Raw genomic sequence first — 23,728 nt, 5'->3', positions numbered from 1 at the left:
TTACTGAGTGAAGAACTGGACTTGTCCATAGTTACAAGCAAATCAGTGGCTGAACTGGCACACAATTAAAATTCCATGAGCTCTTCCCCAGCACCTTGTTTTCTGGATCCCATTACCTTTTCAAAGCAAACAAAAATGGCATTTTAAATGCACAGACTAAAATGCCACACTATTAAATAGGAAACAAAAGGATGTGGAGTTAGCAATTGGATTCTTAGTGCTGAAAGGAATTCTAAATACAAGGTCTTTCTGCTTTCCAAGTGCGGAGCCTTTCATTTCAACCTCAAAATATTAAACCACTATGGCTGAAAGGAAAAAATGGGAGAAGCCTATTAAAGACTTTCACAAAGAACTTCTAAAACATAACAAAGTAAACAGACACTGAATATCACTACATTATAAAAGATTTGAGTAGTTCTTCAAGCGTCAATGGAATTTCACTACTGACTTCATTTGGAACAGGAATTTCCCTTGCTACATACTGTGTATATCTTCAAATTCCATTTTTTCTTGTTACATACTGAATAAACACTCATGGAACAAATGGAGCAAAACCAAGAAGTTGGCCAGAGTAACACTGTAAGGGTACTAGGTTTATGGATAGCTCAGCGCCAATACTCTGACATATCCACTGAAGGACAAATGTTCTGATTAAAGAATTTTAATTGCATTCTTACTCTGCACCCCAGCACAACGGAAGTCCTCAGAGCTCAGTGGTTTTCTATAAAGCACCAACAAGAACTTTTTTCTTGGTTTGTGGTGGTCTATAAAAAAGACCCTCCACAAACAACATGATGGGGTGGTAACACCTATGAGGACATCCCTTGTCTTTTAACAACCCAGTTAGAGACCTCGGTGCAGAACCCTTGAGCTTTCTTGGTTTAACCTTTTATAGTGAATATCAGGTCATTAATCTGGAGAGTTAAAAGACCTCAATGGGTGCAGGCATGAGGACACATTTTCATATGGGAAAGGGATGAATAGCAAATGTTACATGAAACTCCAAGATTTCTTGTTTACTCTCAACATTGGAAACCATTCAGACACCAAAGTGATAGTTCAATACAGGCTACATGGCCCCACAACAGCATTCAATCCACTGACACTAGTACTACTCTACTGATTAGCAGCTTCATGCATGCCTGTACGTACAAAAGCCTTGCAAATCTGGGAGATATCCTCATCGTGGTGACTCACTTCAAAATATATTCGGTTTTGTTCTGTTTATTATCATAATTAGGCCCTCTAAAAGTAAATGCTTATCACAGAATGTCTCAGTAGCTCTGTGCTTTCACACTAGGAAGAAAACATCTATAAAGCCACAATTGATATTAAAATTGTTATCCTTATTGGATCTTTTAATAGTCCTAACATTCCAATTAAATGCAACAAAGATAAAATTGTGTTTGTACTAAAATCAGCTAAGAGCGGGAACTTAGGGCTTATTAGATACATGTTGAAACAAAATCCTCACACACAAGTGTCTTGAACTTTTGGGGAAGGTCTTACCTTGATCCAAAGTTTGCATTACAGCTTAGTTCTATGATATTTAATGTATTTAGGGATCAGCATGCAAATGGTTTTAACAATGGCTTTCTGTGAACAAACACAGCTTAACATGACAGAAATGAGTGAAATCATGGATTGATAAAGCTTTTTCCCTTTATATAATACACCTATCATGTGTTTTCTTGACTAACTTAGAATGAAATGCCAACATCTGCTAACCCAGTGTTAGTCAGTGCAACCAAAATAACCTGCATAAAGCCCAAATCGACTCAGATCTGCTTCAAAAATGTCACTCAGTAAAAGCCTGGGAAAACAGATGAGTGATACAGATAATCCTTTTGGTAAATACAGCCACCTGCTTGGAAGTCTGCAGTTAAAGTCCACAGCATTGTTAAGAACAGCGGAGTGAATGCAATACACCAAATTACTGGAATATAATATTGGTAACCAGATACAAGACAAAAATGTAAAGGGATTAAGGACACAGTCAGTTAACAGAACTGCAGTAAAAGATTCAAAACTTGGAACTATTCAGCGAATGAGTTAATGGAGCAAAGTTTTCCCTTGATATAAAATGAAATTTAAATCCTATTCTTAAAGGACCCAGAATAAAGGTTTTGAAATCCAGGAAGTATAAACTTCTGTGGACACTACATCTTCCTTCCTGACTGGAACTCTGGAACAGTCATTGAAGTACAGAATACTGTAAGACAAACTATAGTAACGCCAGCTGCTCAAAACCTTTCAGACCTATACCTAATTAGCTTACAGTAAGTCATTAAATGAAGCTGATTTAATTGCAAAGAATAGTTCATTCATTTAAGACAATTTCTAATACCCATTTAAAACAAGTTTTTTAATTTAATTATCTGATTATTTTTTTTTAAATCAAAATGGTCGCTTTGTGTAAGAAATCTTCCAAGATTATATCTCAACTCGAATTTCACACTTTCCATCCTGAGAAAATATTTTGGTAACAGCACTGCTGAATGCTAACTTCAGTAATGCTTGACATTTGCAACAGCAAGATCACAGAAGTAATGTAACAGCTGGGACCTACCTACATCCTCAAAATCTTGCACAGGCAATATTTGATAAAATGACTAATTGTCAGGAAGAACAATAACATATTTTAAAAGCTGTCTTAAAAGAAAAAAAATAATAAAAAAAAAAGAAAAACCTTTTAAAGACAGCTTTTATTATATAGCCAGAGAGCAAATAAGAATGAATCAAAATGTAGTTTTGCATTAGCCGAAACTCTTTAGGAATTCATTCCGAATTGGGAACATTTTTTTAAGATAGGATTTTTTTTCAATACTGCAGAAGCTGAAATATTTTAAGTCTTCAAAGTACAGATAGTTCTCATTTTACCTTCAACATGACATTTTGTTTCAAAATTTGCTTATGCTTTAAAGTATTTTAAAATATTTTAAATTGTTTGAAAATAGAACAAAGACTCTACTTGATAGATCAGACAAACATTTTGTTGGAAGAGAAAAAAAAAAATAGCTGTTCATGAAAGAACAGCATGCAACTGGAAAGACATCTTCTTTTTGCAACCCAGAATATGTATATGCATAATTATACAACAGAAGGTGGCAAGAGCTAGCAATTACTAAACCGCATGGCACTCTTTAGAAGTATGGTCTTTATAATATGCCACAACTAGTTATGATAACATACACTAGAGGGTAAAAATAGAGGAAGCAATGAGGAAGCAGATTATTGCAGATTTTACCACTTTAAAACCCTTCTTCCAGTCTTCTGAGAAGAAAGGCAGAGTTATTCCTGGGATTTAATTCTACAGGGAAGTAATCACTACGCAGAATGATGGATGCTTGATGACAGCACTTTAGTTCTAATAAACTGATAAACTTATGCCTATCAACTATGAAAAAAATCAAAAGCCAAAGAAATAGATGTAGAAAGGTTCTCAAAAGTCCAAAGAGATTTCGGTAAACTTACCTTTTAAATAAATGAAAAAGAAAGTCATTCATTGACAATGCAGGAATACATAGGTTAAAAGTTAGGTTAAATGACTAAAGAGGACCTGTTTCCCTGGGGGATGATGAGAATATTTAGAGCTCTTTGACACCAGAGGTGCTGCCAGAATATGGATTTAGGGAAACAATGGACAATTGACAGAGCTCTCCAAAGAAAAATTCGGCATAAATGAGATCAGATGCTCAACTCCCATCATTCCCACTGTCATGGGCTGGGTTAAACATGTCTTAATCTATCCATTAAATATGCAGTTGAGAAAAAATTTCCTCTGAGGGCATATCAGCAGGGATCTTGAAAGGGGACAGAGGTCAAACAGTGAGGAAGCTCAGCTTTCCTGTCCCTGCTAACAGCCAAGGAGGGATACCCCCTCTTTCCACACAGGTGGAGCAAGAGCCTCCATCCTTTTTTAATCTGCTTTATTCTCTAGGTAGAATACGGGAAGTTTTTGCTTCCCCAAAGTGGGCAAGGATCATTTTTGAGATTATCCCTTGCAGATAGTTTCCTGTGCGTTTGGTAGCCTGCAAGTCATTACACAAAGCAGATTACCACAGTTTCTAAGTGCTTTTCTCATCATCTTTTCAAGATAAGGAAACTTTACTGTCCCCACTTTGCGGAGATACTCATTGTCATATAGGAAGTCTGGAGCAGGGTCACCAACTGGACATACATGTGCTGAGCCCGTTGTCACTGCTTTTACTCCAAGGTCTCTCTAGCAGACATTCTGTCTGAATAAAGCTGCCCTATGTTCTTTATGTGCTTTCTGGCAAGTTTGTGTTCTTCAAAGCTGATGCGTGCATATAAATGTCTTATCATCACAGCAAATAAAAGGAATAGTGTCTTACCCCAATAACAGTGCCGTTCAAAGGACAACCATTCAGGGGTTCTGAAAAAGAAGACAGTATTCCGTTTAGCGTTACCTCTATCATGACATTACCAAGACTTAATAAACCACAAGTATGTTTTTTTTGACACAATAGATTTTCAATTAAGGATATTTAGAGCCAGTTTCACTGTAGAGGCATGGTTGAGCCCTCTTACATTATAACAATTTGTCAGAATTATCCCGAATTCCACCTCCACATATCTCTTGCTAAGTTGTTCGTTGTTTTGATTTTTGTTTTAACAAGTACATAGCACCATATAAATTTTTCCCTTCCAGTTCGAGTCTGACGATGCACTTAGATTTTCTGCAAGTTACATTGGGTATTTCTCCTTCTCCTCTGGCCTAGGAAATGGGCACAGCCACAATGCTCAGAGACACACAGAAGACAGCATGGCTGCATGTAACCTCCCTGTTCATAGGAGGCACCTGGGAGAGTGTTGAACCTTCCTAGGCCAAAAGCACATCAAGACCTCTTTTAAATGCTTAACAATGCAGGCTAGAGCTGTGAAGACATAGCCTGGTGTGTCTCTCTGAAGCAATGCAAAACAGCTTCAAAGGCACATGCACCAGCAATGTGCTCTTGTGGCCAAGAGGGCCAATGGGATCCTGGGCTGCATAGGGAAGAGTGTGGCCAGCAGGTCAAGGGAGGTCATTCTCCCCCTCTGCTCTGCACTGGTGAGGCCACAACTGGAATCCTGCGTCCAGTTCTGTGCCCCCCAGTTCCAGAGGGACAGGGAACTGCTAGAGAGAGTCCAGCGAAGGGCAACAAAGATGATGGAGGGATTGGAGCATCTCCCTTACAAGGAAAGGCTCAAGGAGCTGGGACTCTTTAGCCTGGACAAGTGAAGGCTGAGGGGAGACCTTATTTATGTTTATAAGTATCTAAAGGGTGGGTTGAAGGATGTTGGAGCCGGACTCTTTCCACTGGTTTCCAGCAATACGACAAGGGGCAACGGGCTCAAGCTGGAACATGGGAAGTTCCATTCAAATATGAGAAAAAACTTCTTTACGGTGGGGGAGGGTGATGGAGCCCTGGAAGAGGCTGCCCAGGGAGGTCGTGGAGGCCCCTTCTCTGGAGATCTTCAAGACCCACCTGGATGCAGTCCTGAGTAATGTGCTCTGCGCGTTCCTGCTTTAGCAGGGGAGTTGGACCAGATGATCTCTAGAGGTCCCTTCCAACTCTGACAATTCCATGATTCCGTAAGTAGTTCAAAGGGAGACAGGGGACATCAGTTGGAAAGATAAAGTGATAGTAGCAGGTGCTATTGTACTCAATGTCTAACATACTGGAGTGCTTCAAAGCAGTACTATACTTGCATAACATGCTTTTGAAATTGCTGTTGGCAAACAGGAGATCAACACATGAGGCAATTCATTCTCCATTCCGCTTCTCGGCTGTTGGCAAACAGGAGATCAACACATGAGATGATTCATTCTGCTTCTCATACACAAAACCTTACCACATCTGCAAGAAGGACAGCAGTCTATTATTTGGTTACAACGCAGCTCAGTTCCCTCTGGGCAGTCGGGCACATCCATTTGAGAGCAAGAAAGATTCTTTTGCTGCACAAACACCTCGTTGTTCACCTGGACACACTCATTGATAACGCAACGGTTGAAAGGGGATCGCCACTCTGTGCCAACCTGATGGGAAATTGTAAAAGGATTAAATACAGGCAGAAGTATTTGTGCCACTGGGTAGACCGAAGGCCACCACAGCCAACATGCTGGTTTGACAAAGCACTCAGGAGCAGTCTGTCACTCAACAGTTCTGCACAAATCCTTATCACGACAATCAGTTTCTAGGACAGTCATGCTTGGTTCATGGAGTACAGGAGTATCCTTAAGGTGAAAAATAAAGGGGCATGTGAAATAACACATGAAGAAGAAAAAGCACTCTTAGCTAGATTTAAATCTACATTTATTACCTGGCAGCTGGCTGCACTGCAGTGGGCTGTAGCAGACCTGGCCCTCTTTCTGCTGGAACCTGCTGCAAGTCAGCTCTGATAAGCCCAAAAGAGGTTTTGGAAATAGGCTCTAGACCTGAAAAACCTTGCAAATGTGGAAGAGACTGGATCCAGCTGACAGCCCTACCAATTGTAATCACCCATGCATCAGACAAGGTGGGAACTTCAAGTGCTATTATGGGAAGAGACATCACCACAGGGCAGAAAGAAAATGCCGTCACAGCTCAATGCAGGGAGGAGTTGACCACTGCTTTGAAGCATGCCTCCACTGGTAACACTCTTACAACACTTCAAGAACTGTGAAAGTGAAGATCAAATGCTCATTTCCCCATAAATTCCAACATCTTTGCTCAGAAAGTTAGGGAATACTTTTTTCTCGTGTGTTAAATACTTAGTTAATGACAAAAGACTTGAAAGAAAAGACAACAAGCAAGAGACAGCAAAGTATAAGGACAACAGAAATCAGGAAGACACTGTGGCATATTAAAATAGGCCTTCTGAAGGCATGTTTTATGAAGCAGAGAAGAATATTGATCCACATTAAGAAATGCCCTTGGTAAAATCAGGGATGAAGCGGGCTGAAAAATGATACATTAACATTTTTTTGTAAAAGACAGCAGCAGACTGCCTTTGTAAAAGAAGCAATTAAGAAGTTAATGTTAAATATGTGAATGTGAGACGTAGGAGATGTAGATGAAAATGCAGACACGTTATAAAGAACAAAACTTAGGGAAGAAAAGATGGAGAGAAGGTCTATTATTTTACATATATTTAACTTACTGTTCCTGCCTTTGTTGAATCCAAAGCTCCACATAGGATTAAGCAATTTAATGCTACTGGGGCAGGCAAAGGGTTGCCAATGGTGGTTGGGTTAGGGACAGAACAAACTGAATTTTGTTAGGGCCACGAAAATGATCAGGGGGTTGGAGCACCTCTGCTACGAGGACAGGCTGAGGGAGCTGGGGTTGTTCAGCCTGGAGAAGAAAAGGCTCCAGGGAGACCTAATAGCAGCCTTCCAATATCTGAAGGGGGCCTACAGGAAGGCTGGGGAGAACCTGTTTACAAAGGCCTGCAGTGACAGGACAAGGGGCAACGGCTTTAAGCTGGGGAAGAGCAGATTTAGATTGGAGATTAAGAACAAGTTCTTCACTGTGAGGGTGGTGGAGCACTGGAACAGGTTGCCCAGGGAGGTGGTTGAGGCCCCATCCCTGGAGATATTCAAGGAGAGGCTCCACAAGGCCCTGGGCAACCTGGTCTAGTTGGGGGTGTCCCTACTGACTGTGGGGAGGGTCGGATTAGATGGCCTTTGGAGGTCCCTTCCAGTCCAGACCACTCTATGAGATTAAGAACAAGTTCTTCACTGTGAGGGTGGTGGAGCACTGGAACAGGTTGCCCAGGGAGGTGGTTGAGGCCCCATCCCTGGAGATATTCAAGGAGAGGCTCCACAAGACCCTGGGCAACCTGGTCTAGTTGGGGGTGTCCCTGCTGACTGTGGGGAGGTCGGACTAGATGGCTTTTGGAGGTCCCTTCTGGTCCAGCCCACTCTATGATTCTATGAATAGCCTGAAGAAATTAAAAATGTAGGCAAGAAAAGAAACAAACATCCACATAGCTTTCCAGAGCACAGGGTACCCGCAGCACATTTTAAATGTCTGTTTCATGCACTCACTTCCCATTGGGCTATTGAGTCCTAAGGGAAGAGGCACAGTCCTGAAAATAAACTGTTATTTCGAGCAGAAAACAAGTGTGGCCTGGACCACTGCAGCCTCATCTGATGTGTAGCAATCAGATTTAGCAAGTAGAGAATAATTCACATTTCTATTCTCATTTACTTCCTGGTATTTCAGTAGGTACCAGATAGGATATCCTATTTGAATAGGACTCTGAAATTCAAGCAATCCACTACCCCATCTGCCTGCTATCCATAGAGCAATACAAATTAATTGGGATAATTTAAACAAATAGCCTACAGCCAGAGAAGCATCATGTTCTGTTAACATTCTTTTGAGTAACCATTTGTGAAATTACTAATTTTACACAAAAATATTGCTTCCTTAGAGCCTGAAAAGGATGAGGAGGGTTTTCTTGTTAGAACCAAGTGAGTCACACAGCCAAAAAACCATTATTTTTCAGCGCTGCTTGATGTATAGAAGAAATATCTCATATCTTCTTCACCTCCTTGCATGGAACACAAAATAATTCCTGGGCAATATCTGCTAGAAGAGGAAGTGTCTGTGCCATCGTCACCTCACCTCATGCAAACGAGGATTTGCATCACCCCGAGACCAGAAGAGCTGCTCCTCACAGGCAGTCCTCTGGCATCTCCCACAACACTCCCCTTCTTGGACAATATACTTGTAACCCTGTAGTAAAAAAGAAAAGGAGTGACTGATTCAGAAATAGGAGACAAATGAGAAGATTAAGCCCTAAAAGAAAACACTGGGATAAATGTTAGCAATTTTTTACTGCAAGGGGACTTTGAAAACAGAGCTGTAAGGCCACACGCTGCCATTATAAAACAAATAAGTGGTCCACCCAGCTCAACCTCCTGTTAAATTGTTAACATTATCTGTCAGAAAAAAAAAAAGAAATTAAAATGCGCACAACATTAGGAGCAGAAATTCTTATCTCATTAGTTCCTGCTTAATGTAACTTTTGAAGACATATTCACTTCAGTTACATGGACTAACTCTAGGTACTATCCTTGCTCAGGTTATGCCAATTAACTAATAGGCTTTGTAAGGGTATCAGCTTCTGTAGTGTGGTATGGAGCACCCCTTCTCGGAGTACAGAACATGTTGATGGTGCCTAAGAGGAAAAGGAGAAAGAGAGGGAAAGGGAGGAGGAGGAATCTGAAATCACCCAGAAACATCTTCCTTTTGCTAAGATCTGCTCAAATATGTAATAGCACAAAGATTTGCCACAAGACAGAAAAGAATAATGACATAAACAGGCCAAAATAGAAAGGGAAGAGATAAAAGAAAAACGCTTTCAGAGGATACTGAGCTATTTCAATAGCATTAAGCAGCAGTCATTTCCAAATGTTTGTTTATCATACGTGAGCAGTTTCTTTTACACACTTGCAAACGGTAAAGAGCAAATTTTTCCAATAAAAAGGCCCTACGGGACTTTGAAAACAGAGCTGTAAGGCCACACGCTGCCATTATAAAACAAATAAGTGGTCCACCCAGCTCAACCTCCTGTTAAATTGTTAACATTATCTGTCAGAAAAAAAAAAAGAAATTAAAATGCGCACAACATTAGGAGCAGAAATTCTTATCTCATTAGTTCCTGCTTAATGTAACTTTTGAAGACATATTCACTTCAGTTACATGGACTAACTCTAGGTACTATCCTTGCTCAGGTTATGCCAATTAACTAATAGGCTTTGTAAGGGTATCAGCTTCTGTAGTGTGGTATGGAGCACCCCTTCTCGGAGTACAGAACATGTTGATGGTGCCTAAGAGGAAAAGGAGAAAGAGAGGGAAAGGGAGGAGGAGGAATCTGAAATCACCCAGAAACATCTTCCTTTTGCTAAGATCTGCTCAAATATGTAACAGCACAAAGATTTGCCACAAGACAGAAAAGAATAATGACATAAACAGGCCAAAATAGAAAGGGAAGAGATAAAAGAAAAACGCTTTCAGAGGATACTGAGCTATTTCAATAGCATTAAGCAGCAGTCATTTCCAAATGTTTGTTTATCATACGTGAGCAGTTTCTTTTACACACTTGCAAACGGTAAAGAGCAAATTTTTCCAATAAAAAGGCCCTACAGAGGAGTGCAAAAGGAAAAATAAATTCACTTTAAAGGGTGACTGTCAGAATTGCCATGATATTTGGTAGCTTTTGAGAGAAAACTCTATATAGATGTTAAGAATCCAATTTAAAAAAAATCACTATATCACCTCTGCTTTTAGATACACATCATATATAATTACAAGAATTTTGTAAAAAAATCTTTTTGAGGCATATATAATACTATTTTACAAAAGAAAAGATTAGGTAAAAATTGTTCTAGTGGCATCTTGGACGTCAGTCAGCACTCATGACTCCCCTCCCCACCCCTGAGAATTCAAGGTTAGGAATCATTCTAAGCACATTCAGACATCTGACTGCCCTGCTGAAGCAGAGGGAAGACACTGGTCAGACTTGTAGTCCAGGGACCAGTTTTGACTGATCATTTAATCTTTTCATCTCTGGAAGCAACTAGCCAAATATTCAAACACTGGAGTATCTAAGAGAAAGCAAGCAAGGAGCTTTAGTCTAATTAGAAATAACATATTCTGCATTTAATAGCTAGGCAGCCTCCAAGGGGCAAAACATAACTCTGATTTCAACACAAAGTTGAAGGAAAGATGTTCCGTCAAAGAAAATATTGTTCATGTGAAAAATGTCAATGAAAATCAGCATAGTTTTACTTTGGTCAACCTCTGTGAACTGAATTGCTGAAGTATTAACAACTGCTCTCTCCCTTCATGAACTGTCCTTGATTTGCAACATGAAGCACGTTAGCAAACCTCAATAATCAGCAGACATTCATATGAAAATGAGTTTTGTATAATGTCATAAAACATAATACCAGAGTCTGACCTTGTGTTGTGGAAAAAGTTGTGCTGTTGAGCATCATGCTTTACATGACTTTTATCTGCTAAATACATGTCTGAAGCATCTCAAGTATTGGAGACAACATTTCACTTGGATGGCAAACTCAGAGAACTAAAAAATCCATGAGCTGTTTGTGCCCAGGAGCAGCAAAATCCAGCTGCAGGACCCAAATTTCACTGTGTGTTTGAATGGAACCCTCTAAAGTGCAAACAAAAAGGTGTTTGCTATGCAGGAGACTCCAGGGGTGATTTACAGCCCCCTAAGGGACTGACAAAGATGTTGGGTTTGGACAGTTCAACCTGACTGAGTGGCCCTTTTGGTGACTCGTTCATTCAAAACTCTGACTCCTAAGGGGAAGAAACACAGGAGATCAGAGCTCCGACCTCAGCACCTGCTGAGCTTCTCCTAACGTAGCCCCTGAACCACCATAGACTACAGACCTGACTCAGAGGACAAACCTGCAGACCGCAGCAGACTATGAGCTTCTCAAACACAAAAGCATCTATCTGTACTTGAGGAGTAAGGTAGACAGCAATTCCCATATTCCCATCAGAAAAACACACTTTGTACCTCACACCACTGAGGAGTAAGGTAGACAGCAATTCCCATATGTCACCATCAGAAAAACACACTTTTTGTACCTCACACCATGGAAATTTGGGCCCACAGGAATAAAGAAAGCTTTATTTTATGTTTCATTCTAAAGGTGATAATGTTTTAGGTTACATCTAAGAAAAAGTAACTGCATTGTTCATTTTGAGGTGGGTTTTTTTTATTGTGGAGTGTTTGGTTTTTGTTTTTTTTCCAGTAGATGATTTATGTACAAAGAGCGGTTACATCTAAGAAAAAGTAACTGCATTGTTTATTTTGAGGTGGGTTTTTTTGTATTGTGGAGTGGTTTTTTTTCCAATAGATGACTTATGTACAAAGAGAATATGCTACAAGGATTATTCCTGAGCTGCACAATCCATGAATATGAACATCTGACTAGCTTCAGATACTGGGCTGTTGAAGGTTAATATTAGATTGAACTAGGCAGAGTAAGTAGTATCTGTCCCTTCCTTCAGTATTTTTCATTTACTACCATATAGACACTGGCGTTTAGAGATGTCAGTTTGCAACGGGTAACGGGTTGTTCAGGGATCCACTTGCAGTTAATATTCTACTTGTCCCCTGCTTTTTCTGGACTGGATCTGTTGCTTTATTCCTCCTCCCCATCTTGCCTTTTTTTTTTTTAAAAAAAAAGAAGAAAAAAAAAAGAAAAAACAAACAAACAAAAAACCCACACAAAACAAAACAGCACCTCAAATAGGGAATTAAAATGCAGAAGTTGTCCTTGGCAAGTGTCTGACCGTCTGTCACACTGAGAGGCAGATGACAGTCTCCAGAACTTAAAAAATACCCAACCCCATGTTTTGGGGAGGTGAGGGATAAGGCAACACAAGGCACTCCTCGTGTTTGAACACGTGCAGGTGGCTGACGTGGGAGTGATCATCAGCAGCTGGGATGGAGAACCTGACAAATGCTCAGATATTCTGCCAGACCGGGCTGTTTTATCTAACACTGAGATAAAGCCGACCTCCCCATGCAGAGGGTGAGAGCTTACAGACTGAGATGTTCTACTTGGGGATAAATTTTGCCCACCTTTGAACTGGCACTTGTCTTGCAACAAGCAAGAGAGGAATGCAGATTAATTCCGTGGCATTCAGAGAAGGCACATTTTGGTTTCATCGCCTACTCCAGGCTACCAGAGGGATCCACGGAAGCTATGGCTTGACATATTTCTGCACTCCCCCTCTCATTTTAGGGTACATACATACATCTTTTCATGGGAGCTATGGTTTTGGCCAGAAAACTCCATCAGCTGCCTTTTGAACAACGAAGCAGGAAAGAAAGAAGAGAGATTACCCCTCAACGCAGTATTTTTAAGAAGGCTCCAGTATTTTCCTGCCATGTATTGAAATGATAGTACCTAGAGAGGGTTGGAGGAATGAAAGAGAATGAAAATGGCAACAGTAGACTGAGAAGAACACAGTAGTATGGATATAAATCAACCTGAAATGCTAAAAGCAGAATCTCCAGCGGTGACGAATCAGCACAATTGTAGAGATTTCCCTGGAGCTGCAACTCATTTACACCAGGTAAGGACTTATTTCTCCATTTGCAAGTCTCTAGAACATTATGGTATAACTTCCTAATTTCCATAATAAATTATGCTTTAAAGTGCAAGCAGGATGTTTGAAATTACCTCCCACCAAGACTTTCACAGTTTTTAAATGGGATCCTGCACATCTAATATTCAAACAACAGTCTTCCTTTTACATTAATTTATTTGACCTCCTCAATATACACTATTAAGCCATTTACCACCATGCTTTACATGCTACTTCAAAGGAAAATATCCGTTTGAAATATTGGAGATTAAAGCCATAAATTTTCTAGTCAGCATCTATTGCAACCATTATTCATCATGCCTTTGCACGTACGGTGTAAATGTTCTTTATTTTAATTTAACACAGTCATCAGGAGGCTTGAAAATCTAACCTAATTAATTTACAGACACTTAGCCAAATGGCTTTGTCTTAAACACTTATCCCAGAAAATTATGCTTCATTCTTCTCATAATCATTGAACACTTTAATTTATCCAATGCTTTAAACCACACTCTCTTATATCACTTACAAAGTACCTAATTCCAAGAACATTGACAGAAATTGAGCAAAGCAAGTGCTCACTTCACATTAGTATACTCGCGATTTTAAGGTGTTTTGAAAGCTGTTATCAATTTTATCACCACGATTCTCTGAAGGGATGTAGTCTGCTGTACTTTCAGAGAAATAATTTCTGAAGAAGCTCCATGAGGGATACACTACTCCTCCTTGTGGCACATGCACTAATTACAGCAATTTGCTTGTTTTCTCAAAACTTTCATAACAGAAAGGAGACGACAGAAAAAGTGGAGGGAGGATAACATCTAACGAAGCAAACCAACCTCTGGTTTGCAAGTCAGAAGTCAGTATTTGCTGTTAACATCCTCAGAGAACTATGGGATTGGTTCATTTTAATGATTCACCCACTCTTTTTCCATAGCATTTATTTACATTCTAAACAACAGAAAGGATTTGAGTTTAAGTTTGGCTTGAGAGCAGTAGCACTGTTCTTTCATAAGGGTGAAAGAGCTAATACGTGTATTATGTTTTTTTTCTCTTATTGTATAGACAAAAGCCATAAGCTGTTTTTGTAGAAGTCAGACGACAGAGTAAACAACGATACTGCACAACTTTAAGACCTGGCAATGGAATTAATAACCATGAGAAGCAGAGAGTTTGAACATCATTTTCATAATGATCCATGATTACAGTATGTCTTTAATCTCAATACAACTTCCAATGTCATCTAATCTGAACTGCAAAATAAGCTTTAAGGCCAATTCAAACTGGATTACAGTATTTCTGCAGTTTGATATCAGGAATAAGGAAAGGAAAAAAGGAAAAATCTGAGCTATCCACATTTTCCATCAGCTACAGTTTTGGTTGTACAACTTCAATAACCATTAAAAGAGCAGAAGAAATGGCAAATTCCCCAAAAGAACTGGCATGGTTTCCACCAAGACGTTTTTTTGTTTGTTTTAAAAAAGCTTTTTGAAACTGTAATGCTTAAGGCTGATTTGTCAAGAAACTGTAGCTCTGCATTAATGATACTTTATTAGAATAACAGATTATTGATAAACTTTTGGCTGTGAGCCTGAAGACAGCCAGATACTTTAGATGTAATATTTCATAATTGTCATACCAGAAACAAGTGTCTTCTACAAATGGAAATCAAAGGGATTCTCTTGCAAAAGCTGAAAGGTCTCACATCTGTCCTTATGGTTTTTCACTGCACTGGGCACCCTCAAACTTTCTTACCAAACTCTACACTCACAGTAAGATCACTAGTTTTGTGTGTTGTTTTGGGGGTTTTGTAATGGACTGGTTTCTTGTTCTGGAATTAAGCAGTGCTTAAGACACAACAGAAGAAAATATTATTCAAAAAAGTTTATATTTTTTTACATCCTCTCAAGTGCACCTACCTATATGCTGTCAAGCCTTGTTCTGCTACAGAGGCTGCAAGCTAAATGATGTTGAAATACAGTGATATTAAGGCATTTGAAATCCTTTGAAAACCAAGGCACAATTTAGCTTAATAGATTTCAGAAGAGAGAAATGCTTTTCAAATGTTGGTTTTCCTAACTGAAATGTATTAGTCAAATTTCAATGCACGATTAACTGTTTTAAAATACACATTAGTGTAAATCCAAATGTGAGAATTTAAAAGTAGTCAGAGAAAGTAGGGTTTCTACAACAACTCAGCTGTAAGGTGCTGCATAAATATGCTCTATGCTCAGGGCCAGTCTTTCTCTCCCAGGCACATCATTAATGATGTCTTTCCAGAACCAAAAAGAACACCTTTAACTTCTCATAGCTGTATACAGAATATTTGCTAATGAAGAGCTTTCTTCCAAATATAAACCGAACAAAAACAGAGAGATCATGTGTTGATTTTTTTTATGCAACTGCATAAATGTGATTCATTCAAAAAAAAAAACCCAACCACAAACCAAACCCAGACTTCTTAAAACTGGTTGAAAGATTTCAGAAAACCAGTGGGAAATAGGTGAATGTGCATCATGTATTTTTTTGGAGTTTTACTGTCTTTCCAGCAAGAATAAAAAATCCTACTCCTGGAGAAAACAAAAGGAAGTGAATCTTGTTTCACATGCGGCACTGAAAAACTCACAACATCACAGTAGCATCACAATCATCACACTGAATCAAACACAGAAGCAGCACCTGTCCTTCTTAGTTAAAGGATTTTGCAGTTACTTCTGTAGTATTACCTCCTTTGCATTTTCCACTGACAAATTCCAGCTGGTCACCTGTAATGACACCTCTGTTGAGTCCCAGGCTAATATGTGGACTTCTATAAGCTACTGGACCACTTAAAGCATTGATGTTGCAACAGACATCTGGAACCACTTGCTGCTTGGTCAACTGTTTGAATTTTGTGTGGGCTAATGCAATCTATAGACTAAAATAAACATTTTTAAAAGCAACTTGGCGATCTGAAAAGCATTAACTAGCTCATCTTGGCTTCTGCATTGGGAAAAAAAAAACAAACACCAAATAAGCTTCTTCTGGACTTCACTTCACAGTTCAGGGAAGAAAAAACCCATGGGGAAAACCCAAACAATATTCTGAATCCCAGATAGTCACATCTAATTGCTCCACATGGACTCCACACAGCCTACTGAACTTGCAGATTGCGGATGCACCAGACCATGGACTAAGGAGGAGCTGCTTCAAGTCAGATGTGCCTTTTCCCAAATGGAATTGGCCAATACCATCAAAAACAGTCTCAATTAATCTATGTATACACTGAAAGCTTTACAAAGAGGAAAACGTATTTGTGGTAGCCTTTGATGTTTGCAGCACAACTTCTCTGGCCACATGGCAGTTGGTAAGAGGTGTGAGTTGTCAGCACTTGGCTGGGCAACCTCTTCTACCATCTGCTTTTTCTGCAGAGCCAAGCTGTGCATTTCCACTGTCCACACTGACTGACCCATCCGTGCTAACCTCATGAAGCAACAACATGGGAATGCTCAAGGATTATGGGTACAAGGTGCTAGATACCGGAGCAAAATGCAAGTCTAGGGCATCACATTTAATTTTACAATGATTTCTACTTCCAAGGATTATGGGTACAAGGTGCTAGATACCAGAGCAAAATGCAACTCTGGGGCATCACATTTAATTTTACAGTGATTTTTACTTCTTATTCTCCACATAATATTCATGTGAGGAATGATAGGGATGTAAACTGGGTAGTCCAAAGGAAGTCTAAAAACCATTTTGAATTTTTGTTTACAGAAATCATGCTATGGTCAAAGTCTTCTAATCTATGACACTGGCAAGTGCTGCTGACTTGTAACCAATTCCTTTGACTCTTTTAGAATTCTTCTACCAAGTTTTGGTACCAAGCATCTGTCTCCTCCTACTTGACCAGCTATGTCAATATAACAAAGCAGCTCATACTTCCTTTGTGGGCTTCCAAAAGTAGACCACATAATTTTATAGCATGTAGCAGATGTCCGAGCATAATAAAAGCCACAGCATGTGGTGCTCTTACTGCTATAATGGGCAGAGCTAAGCAATAGTCAGAATTGTTCTCTTCAGAAAGTGAACCTCAACTAGAACGGTCATTTGAAATTGAAGTTCAGACATCATGAGCACTTATTGAGGAAGTGGTGTAAACGACAGATGCTTCAGGATACAGTTCTTTTATTGAAATATGAAATAAACTTGTCACTGATTTCCTTGGCAGAAGGACATGATCCTAAAACAATAACTCTAAAATAAAGTCAGTAATGCTCAGGCCCTTTTAGACTCTGTTCCCAAGGTAATTCGTTGCTACAGCACTTATTTTCTGTTTTTCTCTGGTTTCTCTAAACATGCAGGTTTAAAAGTAATCATCTCAGATCCCCATCAGGGTCCTGCTGGCTAATGTACTGATTTAAAAGTTACTCACCCGAGAGCAGAACGTGTTACATGCTTTGTCGCGACACTCCATCATCTGAAGTCCTGTAACACCATCCCTCATACTAGTGCAAGAGCATTCCCTGCAACCATCTTCCCAGGTTGTCCCGACGGGGTAGACTATGTTGTTGTGCACACACACCTATTGAATGCAACAATTAATACATTAAAGAGCACACTGCTGCTGTAAGGGCACATTTCTGGCCCCAAAAGGCTGCTTTTAAAGATGTGAAACCTACCATACATAGGGTAGATTTAGATTAGATATTAGGAAGAAATTCTTTACTGCGAGGGTGGTGAGGCACTGGAACAGGTTGCCCAGAGAAGCTGTGGCTGCCCCATCCCTGGAGGGGTTCAAGGCCAGGCTGGATGGGGCTTTGAGCAACCTGGTCTGGTGGGAGGTGTCCCTGCCCAGAGCTGGGGATTGGAACTAGATGATCTTTAAGTTCTGTTCCAACTCTAACCATTCTATGATTCTATAAATTTTATGGAATATTTTGAACCCAGTAGAAATGCTACACATCTTATAATTGTGGCCACTCTGTCGAAGTAAAGGAAATAAGTGCAACCACAGCTACTGTTTCATTAAAAATAAATTGGAAAATTTTATCTGCGGTCGGTGGAATTGTCCAGGCTCTGACTCAGTTTCCCTAGAAGTATAATTTTACCCAATATTTAGAGATAATAAATAGTCCTGTAAAAGGAGCCATGGATGCAAAACTTCTCCCAGCTAAACCAGCTGATCTGCAAAGATCCTGCTTTGAGCTACAAGCATTCATTCTCTCGTATCCTTAGGCCATCAAAGCTACTACAAAAGCAGTGCCATCTCTTACACTACGCTTTCTATTAGTAAATTTTATAGCATGTTATTGGAGAGATGAACATCATTTAATTTTATAGATATGCCAAGACAGTCACAGAAACATAAAATGACTTCTGCAAGGTCATGAACTGCTTAGCAACAGAAAAGAAAGGCTAGATCTCCTCCGCTGCAAGACAGTATAACCCTTTGTTAAGCTGTTAGGTAAGATTGCTTCAATGAAAAGGCTACATTGTCCTGCAACCTTTCCTCTTAGTAACCTTATCTTAAGGGTTAACATAATATAATAACTTAATAAAAAGTTGGCAAAATAAGAAAAAATACATCCTGGTGAAGCTTTAACAGATTCAGGTATTAATTTGGCAAAAATTTAAAAGTGGAAATATAGTGTATATAAGATACAATGCTCCCTCAGGCAGAAGCAAAAGTAATCAATGGGCACAAGGAGTCTAGGTGTCCCAAGTATTTCAATAAAGTTACTGTAAGGTTGATAGAATATATAGTAACTACACTGATCCAGAAGCAGGTAACTCTGTTATTGAGAAACAAATTAAAAATTTAAAATTACCTCTGAAATTCTTCATGCTTGAATGACCTTGAAGTTTCAAATGTTTTGGGGTTTTATACGTATAGATATAGATATATATGAAAGAATCTGATTATCTCAAAGTCACAAAAAATGGGTTGGTTATGTCAGAATAAATGACTGTAATAAAACAAGCAACAGTGTGAGGCAACAGTGTATCTCTCTCAGACACATGTAAATTAAAAACACCCTGCCATCAGTATTCAGTAGTCTCGTTGAGGGTTTGTTAACACCTGGCTACCCGCTGGGCTTTGGTGCTATCACTCCACGTATAGAAGATAATCTCATCTGTGGAAATGACACTTCATTCCTCTTACCCTGCCTGGAATGCAGGTGGTAGATACGCAGCCGCAGTCGTTGGTGAGAGACCTGGAGAGATACCCCAGAGGGCAGCTCAGTGTTGAGTTGGTACAGCTGCAGGTACACTCGTATTTATCACAGCACTCGGTCTTCTTCACAGTCAGCTCTCGGTGGGGTGGGCAGGAAGGTCTTTGGACTAAGCTGCAGGCTTCTCTGTTACACTCTAGCAGAAAAAGGTAGGTACCACGTCAAGCACACGGCGTTTCACAGTGCTGCAGGTGAACAAGACAGTTCTCTGGCAGCAAGGCACTAATTGCTACTACAAACAGTCATAAATCTACTTAAAGACTAAGTCGTAATGCAGATAGAAAAGACCCATGTCAAAGACTGTGCTGCAGGTTCAGGAAAAGCTCCCGCCCTGCCAAAATATTCTTTTCACATACACAATCAAAAAGATTCAGAAAATAAACATAACTGTCAGAGCACACACATCCAAGAGTAAAGTGTTTCTCTTTTCCTTAATTCGAAAGTGTACTTAGAAAGGGCCAACAATACCCTTCTTCCAAGTCTGTGACATCATTATATGTCCATTGGCTCCAAAATTAGACCTTTCAGAGGGAAAAAATGTCTAAAGGAAATTGTCAGTGCTGCTCACATGCAATGTTCCAGTGTCACTCCCTGCTAAAAAAAAAATAAAAATCTTACCACATGTGTAATTTGGTCTGCATTCTCCAGGGTTGGTCAGAGCAAGCTGCAGGCCAAACTCACAGACAGGGACAGGAGGCAAATCACAGGAAACCAGATCACAGACTAAGAAGAAAAATTGAAAGATTGTTTAAGACCATGCCTGACTAGTTCGTCCTCAAGAAAAGATGCACACATGCATATGTGTCCCTATTAAACTTTTTTTTTCCTACACTCATTGCTATCCTAAAATATGAAGAAAATTAGAGCTCAGCAGGTCAGAGTTTGTTTTCAAAATAGCTTAGGGAACAGTTCAAGCTTGGGTTATGAGGATTAAGGTTCTAATGCTATATTTAATGTGCAAATATAGATCATGCAAAAATAGATACTTGAAAAAAGACCATTTTAATGTCATGTAGACAAAACCAAATTGCTCCATTCCCTTCCTCACCTCTAACAGAAGGAGGGACAAAGTCAAGTTAGAAGTGAATGGACACTCACATCCTCAGGAGCTGTTTATTTTTCCACATGAATGATCATAGAGTCATTCAGTGGTTTCAAAAATGAAGCATTGCTTTAAATAAATGAAGGGATTGTATACCTTTGAAGCTTCTGTTAAAAATACAGCCCAAGAAGATTCCAATAGTCTATGAAAACCTACCACACTCATACTCGGGGCAGCACTGGCCAGGGTCCCTGCGCAGACGAGGGACTTCACAGGGACCACACTGAACAGCTGTAGTAGAAAGAAAACATCCATTAAAAAAGTGTGGATAAGAACTAGGTAACAAAAATATCAGGTAAGTCCAATCATACTTAGAGGTAAACCAACTTACATCTGGCAGTAGGGCAAGGTCGGACCGTGCAGTTCACTGTCCTGTTATCAAGACACGTGCAGATCTCACAAGGCTCATTTTCAGGAATCCATGTTTCCATGTGCTGCATGGAGTAAAGCCAAACTGATTGTCAGAAAGAAATCAAATATTTGGGTCACTGGTATCTTAGCAATGGGAATGGGTGAGGGTGAGTAACAATTATTTGGAAAACCAGCAGACTCCATGCAGGATTGGTTGGTTGCTCTGTTAACAGTAAGAACCTAAGGAGACACATGATTCTGACATGACTGTTGTGTATCAATTTAGCAAAAGATGTAAAGAATGCATAGATGGGATGAAGAACTATTGTTTTAAGCATGAAAAATGCTCATATGTTATAAATGTAATCTCAGGCTATTGTGAGTGACAGTGGACTCGTGCAACTACATACCACGACTGGATGTTCAGTGGTAAAAAAGGAAACATCAATATGTTGGGAAATACATAGAAATGGCTGCTTTCCCAAATTAGTAGTACTTAAACACAAAGAAATAATCAGTGCATATTTTTTTTTTACTAAGACTATGTGGGGTGTCATCACTTGATTTCCCATTGGACTGAAGACTGGAAAAGCACTATAAGTAACCTCAAATTTGAAACCATCACAGTGGTGATTACTTGAACGTAACAAGCACATTCAGAAACTGCCAGTAAATTGTATCATTATTCAACCACTGCTCCTTCTGATGAGAGAGGGGGAAATCTTGGAAGTTTAAGATGCAATTACCTATAAAGAACTACCCACATTTAACACTCATGTGAATAGGGAGGTACAAGTGAAAAGAGGCACTATGGGACAATAAAGTTAATTTGCACCATTGATCCAGGTTCTGGGTGAGAACACGTAGAGTAGGTTAGGATGCCACAAAGGGAAAAGGTGTCATCCAGAAAACCCTGGAGTGCAGTTTAAAAATAACAGTCTGCCAAGGCCTTTAGTCATAAGAAGAAAGGAAGGAAATATCTAAGCATACTTCAACCTGTACCCAGAGATATCTATGTATTTTAAGCCATCACTGGAGTCTTGAAAGGACAGTTTACTTTCAAAGGTTAACAGCGTGGCAAGCATAAGGCACCAGACATGCTAGAACAAGCCAAGCAAAGGTTTAGCAAAGCTTAGGAAACAAATGACATAGGGTCGGTTAATCCATAGGAAATCTATTTCAGTCAAAGAAAGCTTGCATCGATGCTAGTAAAGAACATTATCTCAGGGCTTGGAAAAATAAGCTTTGCAAGAGGATCTAGACAGATTGGATCACTGGGCCAATGCCAATGGAATGCGTTTCAACAAGGGCAAGTGCCAGGTCCTGCACTTGGGCCACAACAACCCCCTGCAGCGCTACAGGCTGGGGGAAGTGTGGCTGGAGCTGCCTGGAGGAAAGAGACCTGGGGGTTCTAGTTGACAAAGGGCTGAATATGAGCCGGCCGTGTGCCCAGGGGGGCAAGAAAGCCAATGGCATCCTGGCTTGTATCAAAAATAGTGTGACCAGCAGAAGTAGGGAGGTGATTGTGCCCCTGTACTCAGCACTGGTGAGGCCACACCTCGAGTATTGTGTCCAGTTCTGGGCACCTCAATACAAGAGAGATCTGGAGGTGCTGGAGCGAGTGCAGAGGAGGGCAACGAAACTAGTGAAGGGCCTGGAGAACAAATCTTATGAAGAGCAGCTGAAGGAGCTGGGACTGTTTAGTTTGAGGAAGAGGAGGCTGAGGGGAGACCTCATCGCCCTCTACAACTACGTGAAAGGACACTGTAGAGAGGTTGGGGCTGGTCTCTTCTCACAGGTAATTAGTGACAGAACGAGAGGGAACGGCTTCAAGCTCCAACAGGGGAGGTTTAGATTGAACATTAGGAAAGAATTTTTCACAGAGAGAGTGGTCAGACACCGGAATAGCCTAGGGTTTAGCCTAGGCTAACCGGAATAGCCTAGGTTTAGATTGAACATTAGGAAAGAATTTTTCACCGAAAGAGTGACAGGGCATTGGAACAGGCTGCCCAGGGAGGTGGTTGAGTCACCATCCCTGGATGTGTTTAAGGGCCGTTTAGATGCAGTGCTGAGGGACATGGTGTAGGGGAGGACTTTGTAGAGTAGGGGAGATGGTTGGACTCGATCATCCCAAGGGTCTCTTCCAACCTGAATGATTCTATGATTCTATGATAACTCGGAGCCCTCTGCCAGAGCATTCAATGGCCTCAGGGTTAAAAAGTCCTGAGAAGGCAGCTGATAGAGAATGCCTACGTTTGCAGGTGGTGATGTGAAAAGCACGTGGACATTTCAAGACACAGAGAAAGAGAATCACAACATCTGCTCTAGCATTTTCAGCAGCCTTGATTTTCACACAGGTTTTCTTCAGCATAAGTAGGACTCTCTTTCAAATACCAGAAGAAATGGCAAGAGAGAGATAGCATGGTGTTAGTAGAGGTCTATATGGGTGTTGGTACTGAGAATCGTGTAAGCCCAAGCGTGACCTGAGGTAGAAAGGAGCAGAGGAATGAACACCAGAGGGAAAGAAGGGGGTTAAGGAAATCGTACCCCACCACCACTGGCCCTGCCTGCTGTATTGCTCACACAGCTAATCCTGCAATGGTGGAGACGCAAAACGGCTGTGTGAGTTGATCCTCCCCTGCCCTCCACCTCCCCATCCACACAGCAGCTGCGTCTAAGCCTTGCCATTGGGGTACAGACAAGAGGTTTCAGAATTAAAACCCCATGATGGGGCATGCAACAACTCATGACTTTCAGAACTCCTGCAGAAACAAGTAGACAATACTGCAGACATTATTCCCAAGATGTGCGCTGAGCTTTTCTCCACGAGGGCTTGAAACAATTATTTAAATGGGAAATGCAATGCATTGCCTGAGGATTCAGGGATTTAAGACACACAGATCCTAGACTTTAATATGCATTTGCAATAACCATTT

At 40.3% G+C, this 23,728-nt stretch overlaps 1 protein-coding gene across 1 annotated transcript in view; it reads right to left on the bottom strand.

The window, feature by feature from the left end:
• Positions 1 to 23,728, bottom strand: part of VWF (von Willebrand factor) — a 161,910-nt gene that overhangs the window by 17,470 nt on the left and 120,712 nt on the right. Inside the window, exons 39-46 of the mRNA XM_014938407.1 lie at positions 20,773 to 20,875; positions 20,598 to 20,672; positions 19,958 to 20,062; positions 19,270 to 19,475; positions 17,539 to 17,688; positions 8,616 to 8,726; positions 5,857 to 6,040; positions 4,356 to 4,396 (exon numbers count right to left, since the gene is read on the bottom strand). Of these exons, the coding sequence (XP_014793893.1) occupies positions 4,356 to 4,396; positions 5,857 to 6,040; positions 8,616 to 8,726; positions 17,539 to 17,688; positions 19,270 to 19,475; positions 19,958 to 20,062; positions 20,598 to 20,672; positions 20,773 to 20,875 (975 nt within the window). The remainder of the gene's footprint in view (positions 1 to 4,355; positions 4,397 to 5,856; positions 6,041 to 8,615; positions 8,727 to 17,538; positions 17,689 to 19,269; positions 19,476 to 19,957; positions 20,063 to 20,597; positions 20,673 to 20,772; positions 20,876 to 23,728) is intronic.

This window comes from Calidris pugnax, unplaced genomic scaffold (genome assembly GCF_001431845.1).
Source record: "Calidris pugnax isolate Ruff unplaced genomic scaffold, ASM143184v1 scaffold47, whole genome shotgun sequence".
In the NCBI taxonomy this organism is placed as follows: domain Eukaryota; kingdom Metazoa; phylum Chordata; class Aves; order Charadriiformes; family Scolopacidae; genus Calidris; species Calidris pugnax.
This window is presented reverse-complemented; position numbering and strand designations above follow the sequence as displayed.